A 13,040-nucleotide genomic window follows, 5' to 3' on the forward strand; every position below is an offset into this window, starting at 1 on the left:
GATGCAAATCATGGGGAAGGTATTAGAACCGGGTTCGGTTATGAATTCACATGTATTACGCTCTCAAGAGCTCTTTTCTTCAACTCATGCTCAATCGAGGTTGGAATTGTAGTCCGTGTACCTACACACGTGTTAGTCAAATAAAACAACGTGTGTTCATGGTAGATAAACACATCATCCATCATGATATGCCACTTTATTTTCACATCACTATTAGCTTCAAGCAAGATATCATAATATGCATGGTAGATTTGTGAACATGCTTATCACGGGAAAGTGCAAAATCTCCATTATGTAAGAAACTATGGGGGGGTCTCATTATGATGCATACAAACATTAGTGCAAACAAAGCATCAGAAATAACAATTCTTTAACATGTTGGATGCATTAATGGAAAAATATTGCAAACATTATTCCAAGGCATTAGGAATCTAATTTCGTCATTGTCCACAAATATAGCAACAAAGCAGTTGTTCTTCAAGTTTGTGATAACACAACAAGCATTATTATCATGATTGCAAATAAATACATGGGAAAGACCAATTGTTAGACATGTTGCATGAAATAGGAGATAAAGTGAAACACTCATAATATGGCATGGTCATGAAATCATGAATATGTATATCTACATGGTCAACATTATTTTCAAGCAAAGCATCACATGGAATGAGAAAGGCGATATGACATGCATTATGATCATCAATATCATGCAACCACAAATCATCATGTCCACTAGTGGGATCATGGAATCATCAACACCCATATTGTTACCTTTGTAGTCTCGCTCATGTGATGTAGGTGTTGTGGTAGTAGCAATATTTAAAATAGTGTGATTAATGAAATAGAGGCAACTTCCTCCAAATGTTATACACGCTATATCATGCTATATCTCAAACAGAGGTTTGAGAAGGAAAAGGCAGGTATAACCTAAAAAATTAAGAATTTTAGAAAAAAAGGATATAGTCAAAAAATGGCTGAACAATTCATACATAACTATATAAAAAAATATTTCTTAATTTTTTTGGAAGCCTAACATCAACATCCCACGAGGCAACAACATAGCATAACTTATTTATTCAGAATCATCAATATTAGTGGTCATCGAACCAGCAAATTGTTGTTCATCGCCATGACATATAGGAAGCAACTTCTTCTTCCTCCTAAGGAGAACTCTAGTGTTTGGGTCAGTAGGCTACAAAAATAGCGTGCTAACGTTATGAAATTTTAGCATTATATAACATGCTATTTTAAAAATGTGCCATAGCAAGATAAATTACTAAAATTCAGTGGGGGCTCTCCAAATATGCTATATCGAGTTATTAGCTCCTAAATAGTACGTTTTTTCAAACCATGGGTAGTAGTAGGCGTCTCCATGTGGCTGAATTCTTCATCGTCAATGGGCATGACATCATCTTCATCCACCATGGATATCTTCTCCATGATCGATGCCTCGTCATTCATGGAACCTAGTACATACTACTTCTCTCAACTCACTTGGTGCATGACTTGACCTATCAACTACTTCTCTCAATTCATGGAACCTAGTATACAACATATGATAAAATACTAAAAGTAGAGGTTAAGTTGTTATTAATAGAAAGGGCCTCACTTGACCTATCAACTACTTCTCTCAACTCACTTGGTGCATGACCTCGAAATTAAAGACTCGGTGTCAGATATGGTGGTGGAGTCACTCTTCTCACTTTTACTCTCACTCAAGTGGGGAAGTGCATCTCATGCTCATGGGATTGATACCATATCATGCAAGCATATAGGGATATCCTCAAGTTTCTCAACTCCATGCGCCTCTGTGGTTGAAGGAAATTCCCATGCTTAATCTTCTTACTTGACTCGTGTCCCAAATATATCGAAGATTGATCTTCATGTTTCTTATCTTAAAGGTAGATCATGTCGTGGCACTCCCGCTTCACATGACATTTGTTCTTGCACTTGGGTGCAAACGAGGTTGGGACATTCGAATGGGTCATGGCCTTTGCGTAAGCACATGTATCATAACATATCTTTGAACCTTGATGTGTTGTTCACCTGTGCATGTGCACTTTTATTTACGACCTTGTCGATGGTGTGATTGGCCTTGTCAATGTCGTCTTTGACCTTGGAGATTTGATGATCCCAATGCCAGTTTCTATGGTGATGGTCACGTGTTTTGCAGCTCTTCTTGTGGTAGCTTCAGCTTCTTGTATGTGTCATTGTGGTGGCGGCGGTAGAAGAGGAAGACACCGGATGGTGATGTTACCTTTTTTTTCATTTGCCACCGTCTTGTTTACCTATGTAGCATCTTGTTTCACAGCATGGGAGTTTTTCTCATGTGTTGGCGATCTTGGAGCTCGTGTAGTGCTCTTCCTTGGATAAGTGTTGTCGTCAAAATTCTAGTATGTTGTCGCTTCATATCGTGGCCACCGTCTTCTTGCATCATCATCATGATGTGAAGAGTGTCATCAAAGCTCGTGAGAGGTGTGTGCTGATGAAGCTTCTCGGCATGCCGTGATGATGGTTCATGTACCTTGGCACTTTTCTTGTAGTGTCTTCTTGAGGTGGATGAAGATTGTCGATAAAGATCATGTTTTCGATGTTCTTTTTGATTGATATGATGTTCTTGGTGAAGATGATCCTATGAATTGACACTCATTTAGTGGCACCGTGTTGATCTTGATGGAGCTTCTATTGACTTGTCAAGTTTGGGGATGCCGGTCTTGGTCATGTTGGGGGCGTCGTACTTGATCTTGGTGGGGCCATCGGCATTGGTAATGGTGGGCATGCACACCATACTTGACCTAAGTTGGGATACCATAGTTGTTCATGGTGAGATGAAGGTTTTGCCTCTTCTTACAGCCATGTGTTGAAGGTGTCGTAGTCAATGTCGTGGTCCATCATGGCATCCATTTTTTGTGTAGGCATCATAGATGTACTTTGTGGGGTGATCCACCATGTCGGCGTCTTAGTCGTAGTTGGTGGGTGCTCCACCATGTTGTAGTCATAGCCTGTGTGGTGTTCCACCATGGCGACATCTTAGTCGATGTCGGTTTGGTGCTCCACCATGTCCTCCGGGCTTGGAGAGTCAGTGTTGGTGTACAACGCCTCCATGTCATCCATGCTTGTGAGTTCGTTTTCGTTCTCGCTCATATTCTCCATCGTCGGTTCCGCCGTCCCTAGACATCTCTCTTACAAGGGAAGGTAGATATGTGGAAGTGATAATGGGGCAATGCAACTTAATATTTGAGCTCACCTTGAAGATATTATTGAATCAATGAATTAAGCCGAGAGCAACCAAGTGTAAGAAGCAAAACACACATTACTTATTTGGAGCTTAGGTATGGAAAGTGGCATGCAAATGGAAAAAAACTAGAAACCAATATGTTGTCATGGCAAGTAAAGGACCGCAATGGACAAAGAAAAAAAAAAGTCAATCTCAAAAGATAGGAATTATATCCAAGAAACTCACACAGGACGATAATGAGACTCGTGCAACCAAAGGAAAGAGCTAGAAGAACAATAGGGACCTAGCCAATTGAAATCTTGTGTCCTCCCTTATCCACGGCAAAAAACCGCATTAAAATGATTATCCCTCCTTGGTTTTTTCCTTTATGTTTGCTATGCGGGCATTTTTCCTTTTCCCTTGCCCTTTCAACCAAGGCCAACACGATGACTTTTCACACAAAGGTCAATCACTCTGGTCGATAATTGTCTCAATTCTTGCGCCATTTCGAACAAGAGGATGATAAGTAGGGAGGCATGCAATAAGACTTTTGAATTTGAGAATAGGACCCATCCCCACTTGGTCTAACTCTTGAACCCGAGGCGCAGTTTGTGAAAGAGAACTTGACATAGCTCAATGTGAAGTGTGGGATCACTCCATGCCTTGTGCACCACCTCATTCAACCAAGGAAGGCGAAGCTAAAAATTATCGAACTTAAACTATCTTAGTCTTCTTGGTCCACTATCATTGGCAAGAAGTAGGGGCAATGATCCGACAATGAAGAGGAAAGAGCGTGACGGACATGTGTGTCAAAGCGATGGTCCCACTCTGAGTTGCAATCAAAAGCGGCAATCTTGCAAAGAGTAAGATTTACTCTCTAATTGCTCCAAGTGAAGTGGTGTTTTGCAAATGAATCTCTTTTAGCTCACAAGCTTGTAAAGTTTCCCGAAAATTGTCAAGTTGGCTTGGATTGATGTTGGGCTTGTTCTTGTCCCGAGCCCTTCGAATGTGATTAAATTCACAAGGGCAAGCCATCGCACCTCGGACGGTGGCTTTTGCATAAGAAGCTTGGCAAAGAAGTGATACTTGTGGTTTGACGCCGTAGGACCATAAACCATGGTGATCTTGAAGTCGCTCTCGTGGCTAGTGTTTAAAAGTTAAAACGTGGTCACCGGCCCATAAAAAAATTCTGGCATCAGAGTTGCGTCAAAGCAAAAGAATGCCATCAGAGTTGTCCCAAAGCAAAAGAATGCCTCCCCACGTCCCTATTGCTGGCTGCTTGGCAAAACTCAGACTATTTTCTCCAAAGTAACTGGCATTGAACATTGATATGGCCTCTAACTTCGTTTCCTGCAAACACATAATATGACAAGTAGAAGAAGCGATTGTCTCGTGCACAGTGGCATACCTGTCTTGGTTGTTTAGCCCCCGAACAAAGCTGGCACTTGCTAAACGCAGCCTGTGTGAAGCAACAATTTCCTTCACCTGGGACAAGCACTAGGTAGCCGGAAATGCAACAGCTGCAACAAACACCCCTCTCTGACGACTTACATAGGATTTCACTACCATTTGAACTAACTGAACTCGGCTTTCAATGAACTGAACTGATCATGCCGCAGCAACTTCTTCCTCCACCTCAAAGTCCAGCGCGGCTCCGCCTCCACCCAACAGGGCCAGGTATCTGAAGTGCTCATATGAAAGAAGTTTCTTTTCACGAAAATACTAAAATGAACCAAGTTAACCTGGTTGTGTACAGTACCTTGGCATAATTGCACAAGTTATATGCGAGTTCGAATTTCAAATAAACACATTAAAGAACTTTGAGATGATTTGGTACTTGGCCAAGCCAAACTTACATGATGTAACTACTGTAAACTGAATATTACATGGTGCAGTTTTATTTGCATATTGAACAGTGTAGTGACATCCAATTCACTCTTTTGACTGTATATGGCCCAGCCAGTTAATACTTAATACATAACGTAGACTGGATATTACATGATCCATTTCGGTTTCTTATAGTAATTTGCAAGCGGAACAGTTTAACATCTCAATTCACTCATTTGTGTGTGAACCTGAAAATATCACTATGTATATTACAATGGTTATCCTGGAATTTGCTCCTAGTACATACACCTACCGTCTGAATCATTGCAAATCTCACGAGTGCCGAGTTACTGCAACCATGAGGTTGTACTTATTGGCCAACAGAGAGAACAACTGAATTACCCAGATAAATTACCTCATTAGCAAACTCTATATGCTATATACAACTCATCCGATCAGAAAGGGCGGCCTTATTTTCTTCCATAATCAAACACAAAGCACATCATACTCCGCTACCATTCGACGCTACCGAGTGGTTAGTTGACTGGCTATGGAATCTATGGATGACTGAGTCAGGCGAGAACTGCAGGCTTCCCCTGAGCAAGTGAGTGTCCTCCTTCAGGGACGCATTCTGGCTCATGTTTTTCGCCGGACAATCCCCGTCCCTGATGCAGTTCAGAACCTCCACTACTTCCTTGATCGATGGCCTCAGCTCCCTCTCGAGCTGCAGGCACTGGAAAGCCACCTCTGCCACACGGTCTATTGATTTCTTCGTCTCGCTGTCAGTGTCGTAGCCAAGCTCCGGATCAACCAACTGGACAATCTCATGGTTTTGAATCCTGTTGAGAGCCATGTTCGCCAGGTTGATCTCGCTGTGGCTCCTGCTCATGTCCACGGCAGGTTTTGAGGATATCAGCTCCACCAACACGACGCCGAAGCTGTAGACGTCGCTCTTATCGGTTAGCTTGTAGCACTGGTGGTACACAGGGTCGACGTAGCCCGGTGTGCCCTGTGGAACAGTTGAGACATGGGTGACCTCCAGAGGGAACAGACGCGATAACCCAAAGTCTGCAACTTTGACATGGAAAGCGTTGTCCAGTAATATGTTGGTCGTCTTGACGTCACGGTGTATGATTTCAACCGCATGGAGGTAGGACAGAGCTTCTGCCGTTTCTATGGCGATGTTCATCCTTAGAGGCCATGTGAGGCCTCGCTCTGCCGCACGGGATCCGTGAAGATGGTCCGCAACTGTCCCATTGGGGATGAACTCATACACCAAGAGAAGGTCACGGCTCACACGGGACGTACAACCGTATAGGATGACGAGGTTCTGGTGGAGAAGCCGGGACAGGATGTCAACCTCATTCAGAAATTGCTCGACTCGCTTATAGTTGTTCTTGTAAAGGCGTTTTACTGCAACTACTCTCCCATCCTTGAGTTTTCCTGTACAAAAAAAATGTCGAAAGTTGCCATCAATATTTGTCATTTCCAGGTGAATAATGACAAAAAAAAAGATCAAAATAAGAGCCACAGATGGATTTCATAGCATTTGCAAAAATTTCACCTTTGTAAACAGTTCCAAAACCACCATCACCAAGTTCCCTTGAAGCACAGAATCCATCAGTAGCCTCTTCAAGTTCCTCAAAAGTGAAGATGTGAGGAGAACCACCCAGCTCCAGGTCTTTACTGTATGATGAATGCATAGAAGACCCACTCCGCATTAGCTTTGACGAAGTTCTAGCCTCATTTCTCTTCTTGCGGTTGTACCACAAAAAAACGGCCAAGCACCCAATGACTATACCACCACCTCCTGCTCCCAAACCTGATCAGGACAACAATATAACACGTTAGCGATATGTAGGAACTAAGATATCTACTAATTCTACATCTTGAGACTCCACCCCTTTATCCTCCTAGATCTGATACAGTTCTGATGAGAATAGGTAAAATGAGAACCGAGGAAAAAAATGAGCCAAGCAGGCAGAGTGTTGATACTCACCTATTTTAAGCTTCCTTGTAATCTTAATACTTTTTCCTGCATAAGAACATACTCTGTAAACATATTTTCCATTTGTAAACGTAATAGTAGTCAGTTGAAAAATGGTAAAAAACTCATGTAGGATGGATTGGTCTTGTCACGAACTCATGATAAATTTGCAAGTTTCAACATGAACTTTCTGTTGTGGCTGGTCAACAAACAAGATCCAGGAACGCCTAATACTCAGATTCTTAATTAAAGGAGGCAATGTACAAAGATACATTTCATAAGAGACACAATCACACCACTCTTCTTGACCCGCGAAGTTATTTAACACTTAATAACCCAGGCATCAGCTCCTCTAAGTACCCACTGGTTCAGACTTCAGACTACACACAGTGTTCAATTCAGCTTTGCACTCAGACCACAGATGCAGTGATGTCATGTCAACATGCTTGAAACACAGAATACGACATAGAAAAGTAAGCGCATTGATCGGCGAATTGCGGGAGTAACAAAACCAGGAAGATGGTACCGTCAGTACGGCATCTTTGTTAAATATGGATGTTGACTAATTCAACAAACGCATTTGACTAGAACTCGATAAGCTCCAACGTCTCAATCAATTAGTTGAATGGCAAGAATCAAGCAAACACGGCAGCAACAGCGACGTAAAACCCAGTAAACCTATCCTTGGCAGAAATTCTATGTCAGATATACTAGTAGTTATCATCTTTGCTAACTACGTGGGCTGTGGGCATTTGCTAACCAATTCGCTGAGTCTGTCACTAGAACCTGCATTTTTCAGATGAATACTTTCTTTGCATGCCCAAAAGAAAGGACTGCATTTCAATAGGAAAATCGATGGTGGCGCCGTCAGTTAATTTCCTCAACTCACCGCACTGGTCGGGGTACACGGCGCCGGAGCAATTGCAGGAAAACCCGGTGCCGTCGTTCCGGTACCTGCACTGGCCGCCGCTCGCCGCGCATCTGGGGCAATTGTCCGACGGCACCGTCCACTCGAGCAGAAACCCTGCCTTCATGCTCCCGACGTACTCGTCAACGCCGCCGGGAACCCCAAGAACCGGCACGACGGAGAGCCGGCAGGCCGGGGGCAGGTTCCCGGGGTGGTCACGGTGGGCGCCGTACCCCCCGCCGTGGCGGATGAAGGACTCGTTGGCGCAGGGCATCCGGAGGAACCCCTCCGGTACCGCCTCCTGCCGCTGGGTGCAGTTGTAGAGGACGAGCAGCTCGCTGTTGTGCCTGCTGATGACGAACGGGCTGAGCCCGAGGCCCAGGGAGATGTTGAACCACCGCGGCAGGCAGCCGTCGTCGAGCGGGAGGTTGTTGTCCACGGCGAGGAACGAGGAGTTCTCCGTGAAGATTTGAACGACCTGGTAGAGCCCGAACATGGAGCGGCTGAGGAGAGCTTGGGTTCCGTTGTTGCATCGGAGCTGGAAGGACGGGGACCCGCACGGCGGCTGGCCGGGCTCCTCGAGCCAGAACGGGTAGGCTATGTTGAGGTTGCCGCATCTCTTGGGTGAGCAGGCGGCGCCGGCCGGCGGCGGTAGCCGGAGGAAGGAGGCGACGAGCAGCGGGAGGAGGAGCGAGAGCGGCATGGATGGAAAGTGGAACGGGTGATTGGACTGAACGGGCAAACGGGAGCGAAGACTAAGAAAAAGGCACACAACCGATCGGACGGTGGAGACGTGAGACTTTGGCGCGATGGACGGTGGGGGAGCGACTTTGACTAGTCAGAGTCAACGCGTTGTTTATGCCCGTGATTTCTGGTTGCCGATTCCCCACCGGCAATGTCGCGGCCGCGGCGGCCGCCGCTGGGGATGGAGACGGCGACGGCTTACCGCCCACCATTAAAAAATGACTAATTCGACGAGTGAGCAAACTTACCACTGCTGCTACCAGCGACAGCGGCAGCCGGCGGTGGCGGCTGCCAGGTGAGGAGGAACCCGTCGCTGATGAGCTCCCGGTAATCGCCGGGGTTCACCACCCCGTCCTCCGTCCCGCGCACCGTCAGGGTCGTATCATTGCATCCCTCGATACCGTACTCCCCCCGCTCGCCGTACCACCCGCCCGCGCGGACGAAGGTATTGTTCCGGCAAACCGTCTCCACCAGCCCTTCCCGCCTCACAGTCCTCGGCGCCGGCGCCCTAGTGCAGTTGTAGAACACGAGGTTCCGGTTGAGCTTGCTAACCGCGAACGGGTACCCGATCTTGGACGCGGTGCCGGCCGTCGGGACATGGCAGGGCCTCCCGTCGCCGGAGCCGTTGAAGAGGAAGTCCCCGAGCTTGTGGACGTCGGTGACGCGCAGGGAGGCGTTGGTGTAGAAGATGTCGAGGATCCTGAGACCGTAGTCGGGCCCGTAGTACCCGACGTACGGGACGTCGCCGGTGCAGTGGACCTGGAACCCCATCTGGGCGCACGGATTCTCTTGATCGGCGCCGGGCCAGACGACGCCGAACGGTGGCCATATGGTCAGGTTGCCGCACGGCTCGGGCTCGCATGCCGCCGCCGCGAGCGCCGGTGTCTGGGCTACAGCGGCGAGGAGGAAGACGAGAAGCAGGGAAGGCCGTGCCATGGGAACATAGGAAGGATGGATTGACAGAGATCTCTGATGATAGTTAAGGAGGAGAGTGATCTTTGGCGCCAAGTCCACAAGTGGCCGGGAAGATTAGTATGAAGATGAATCGTACGGTGGTGGTCAGTGAGCAAGTGAGTGGGTGGCGTCGCCGGTCGCCGGAACTTTTGACTGCACGGCTGGAAAACCATCGTCCACGAACGCGAATTCCATCCATTTCCCGGCGAGGAGGTCGAGCCATGATGTGACACGCTGGACCAGTATGCGTGTGCCTCGTCGTCTCGATCGGTCCCGGCTAGTGCACGCCATTATCGGCCATGCATGCTCGGGTTAGTATGGCACACAGTTGACTGGTAACAGGGTCATGAGCCCGTGAACAGTAAAAGCCCGCCAAGACTAGTAAACCTTTGACCTAGTCAATTTCGAGGTAAAACTTTGGAAAAATTGAAGCTTTTAAAAATCAAATCAACAAAATATCAACCTTGAAACTTACCCATTTAATCTTTTTTGCAATAATATGATCATTTGCGGTGTGGATGAAAATGTAATTGTGACGGTTTAAAATTGTATTTCCTTCCCACTCGTGATTAAATTGGCTGATTTTGACTTCAAAGGAAAAAAAAAATCCTTCAAACCAATTGAGTTGTCAAGAAATGATTCTAAGTCACTTGCTAGGGAAGGGGATGTACAATTCAAGCAATTAGATATAAGTTGCATGATCCATCGTACGATGGCGAGTAAGTGAGTCGTGTGGCCAGTGGACGGAACATTTGAATGCACGGTTGGACATCCATCACCCACGCACACGCTATTGATGTGGGACTGGGGACTGGCTGGTAGACACGACAGTGCCACTTTGATGAACACTGATATATGGGGACGACGGGTGAGCATGAGGTTTAAACAATGGCTGGAAGATTTGACTGGAGTACGGGGGCAAGCGGCGATCCTACTCCACCAATTCGACACCCCCTTGGACGGGTAAAAGCCATGGCTTACGATTTTTTCCTAGCATACCAACGCCGTTGACGGGCAAAGCTGGTCGTGACGGTGACCTCCCTGACTCGACCACCAGGATACTCTTGTCGACTTGTCGTCTAACAATAATTTAATCACGAGCATCCTCTGGCTGTGTGCATCTGTAATGCCGACTCAGCAATGCATTGTTGCAGAGGTTGGGTATAATTGATATCTTCGCGATATTAATATATGTTTTTTGTCGAAAAAAGTTCAGTGGAGATATTGATTGTTTGGTTCGATAAAAGAAAATTTAAAGAGATGATTTGACGGGGCAAACTTACGTCTAGGATTCTCCCATGTCATGAGGAAGCCGCCCTGGACGAGCCGCATGTAGTCGCTGGCGTTCGCCTCACCAGGCGACGACGAGTCCAGTACCGGCACCATGCAAGCGTGACAGCCCTCAATCGCGTAGCCGCTGTAGTCGCTCGTCTCATCGTAAGGCCCTCCCACGCTGGCAAGCATCTCGCTCTGGTTCCGGCAACTCACCCTCGTCTCCACCAGCTCCTTGTCGCCCCGCAGCGCCGCCGTGGCCACCTCCATCGTGCAGTTGTACAGGATCAGGTTCTGGTTCGTGTTGCTGATCTGAAATCGGCGGCCGAGTTTAACAGATGTGTTCCAGGCCGGGAGGTTCGCGTTGCAGCTGTTGGAGGCGTTCAGTAACTTCAGCTTGCCCAAATCAATGGCACGCAGACTCCGCTCCGTGTAGTTCATCTCGATGATCTCAAAACCCAAGATTTCAGTACCCCGTAGGACTGGAGTGTTGTTGTAGCAAGCAACCCCGAAGTCCCGGTGACCGCATGATCTTCCCGTCTTCAAGTCGACGAGCCAGAATGGGTCAGCGATTCTGATGTTGCCGCACCTCGTCGCTGAGTCCGGGCAGCCTTCCGCTTGCTGCTGCTGAGCGCCGGCGAACATCAGTGGCAGCCACCGAACCCAGACGAAGGCCAAGATGAGCCAGCAACCTGGAGTCATCGGGACACGAAGATTTGGAACGATTGCAGTTGCCAGGGGAGGAGATGGACTGGAATGGATGGGTGGTCATGAGCTGTATGCGAGAATGCCGTGGTTGAAGAATGAACATCCTTAATATGGGTACGGTGAGAGAACAGGCTACTATCGCCGGAACATTTGACTGGAAAATCGGGGCAAACCGGCGATCGTCGTCCACGAATTGCCCTTATTGAGTGACAACACATTGGACGGGCAAGTCACGGCTTCTGAATGTCCACTGTAACACCATTGACGGGGAATTAGCCATGACCTTGACCTCCGTGATGTGACGGCGGCCAGGATGATTGGGCCGGTTTCTACGGTTCGGGCTAGTTCTTGTTATTGTCCTGGCTATCTATAGATTCTCATCTTGGTACAAGATTCACACTACAGGTGTAGCACATAACACCATGTCGGTAGTTAAATTTGGCAGTCTAAACGTAGGTCACGGGACAACTCAAGATAATCAGGATGAAAGTTAACTGAATATAGGCTCTTTAGTCCTAATTTCTGCAAGTCTACTTGCGACTGGGCTGCTAGACGAAAAGATCAGACTGGTTAGCGGCTCATGGTCGACTTGTTTTTAGCTTTATTAGTTATCGGCTCAAAACAAAATGAGCCAAGTATGATTTTTTTTTCTTATAGCTCGAATGGAAAATGGGTTGATCTTAAGTCTACATTGATGCATTACTAATGATGCAAAGGAAAATAATTCTATGCCACCAGAGGATACTAGGCTTTCGATCCTCCGGTTTCCTTCGCGTCGAATACGTGCACTGCTGGTTGTGCACCACGTTATGTCTAGATCCCTTTTTCGAAAAAAATGCGCTTTATTATTCAAGTTAAAAGCAATACACCCGGTCTTTGGAAAGACAAGGCGCACACAGCTGTCCAACAGTATGGAGGCCACATGAGGTAAAATCTTACGATTATGTAGCCACTCACGTTGGATAATAAACTTTCTAGTCGTATCCTGCAACCATTTAGACACCTCCATAAAGAGTACACATCTCTAGCAAGCCACATATTTTCTCCCCATCGTCTTCCTCTCTATCCGCTCGTGTCTATTACCTTTGACTTTGTGAGTGCTCTGCCCGCGGCTCTAGCCACGTGGTGCCGCCGCTCTAGCAACACGTTGTTGGCCCCATCGTTAGATTTTCTGCCTTTTCATTGTATCTTATCCCCTGGTATGCAGTCGGCCCCACGAGGCGAGGACAACATGTGGTGGCAACCTCGGACCATCGGTACCGCAAGGCCAGGGCCGCCGCTGCTGCGAAGCCAAGGGTTTGCGCTGCCCAAATCAATCGCACGTAGACTACGATTCCTCTTAGGTGATATTGTTGATCACAAAGCCACCGTGCCACGATAAGATACAATGAAAAGGCAGAAAATCTAACGAAAATAGGTATGTC

At 47.0% G+C, this 13,040-nt stretch overlaps 1 protein-coding gene across 1 annotated transcript in view; it reads right to left on the bottom strand.

Annotated features, from left to right (window-relative positions):
• Window positions 1–5,287: 5,287 nt before the first annotated feature.
• LOC124664424 (LEAF RUST 10 DISEASE-RESISTANCE LOCUS RECEPTOR-LIKE PROTEIN KINASE-like 1.2) overlaps window positions 5,288–13,040 on the bottom strand; it is a 31,240-nt gene continuing 23,487 nt past the window's right edge. Inside the window, exons 2-3 of the mRNA XM_047201950.1 lie at window positions 6,609–6,866; window positions 5,288–6,487 (exon numbers count right to left, since the gene is read on the bottom strand). Of these exons, the coding sequence (XP_047057906.1) occupies window positions 5,547–6,487; window positions 6,609–6,866 (1,199 nt within the window). The 3' untranslated portion in view covers window positions 5,288–5,546. The remainder of the gene's footprint in view (window positions 6,488–6,608; window positions 6,867–13,040) is intronic.

The sequence above is a fragment of the Lolium rigidum genome, chromosome 6 (assembly GCF_022539505.1).
Source record: "Lolium rigidum isolate FL_2022 chromosome 6, APGP_CSIRO_Lrig_0.1, whole genome shotgun sequence".
NCBI classification, from domain to species: domain Eukaryota; kingdom Viridiplantae; phylum Streptophyta; class Magnoliopsida; order Poales; family Poaceae; genus Lolium; species Lolium rigidum.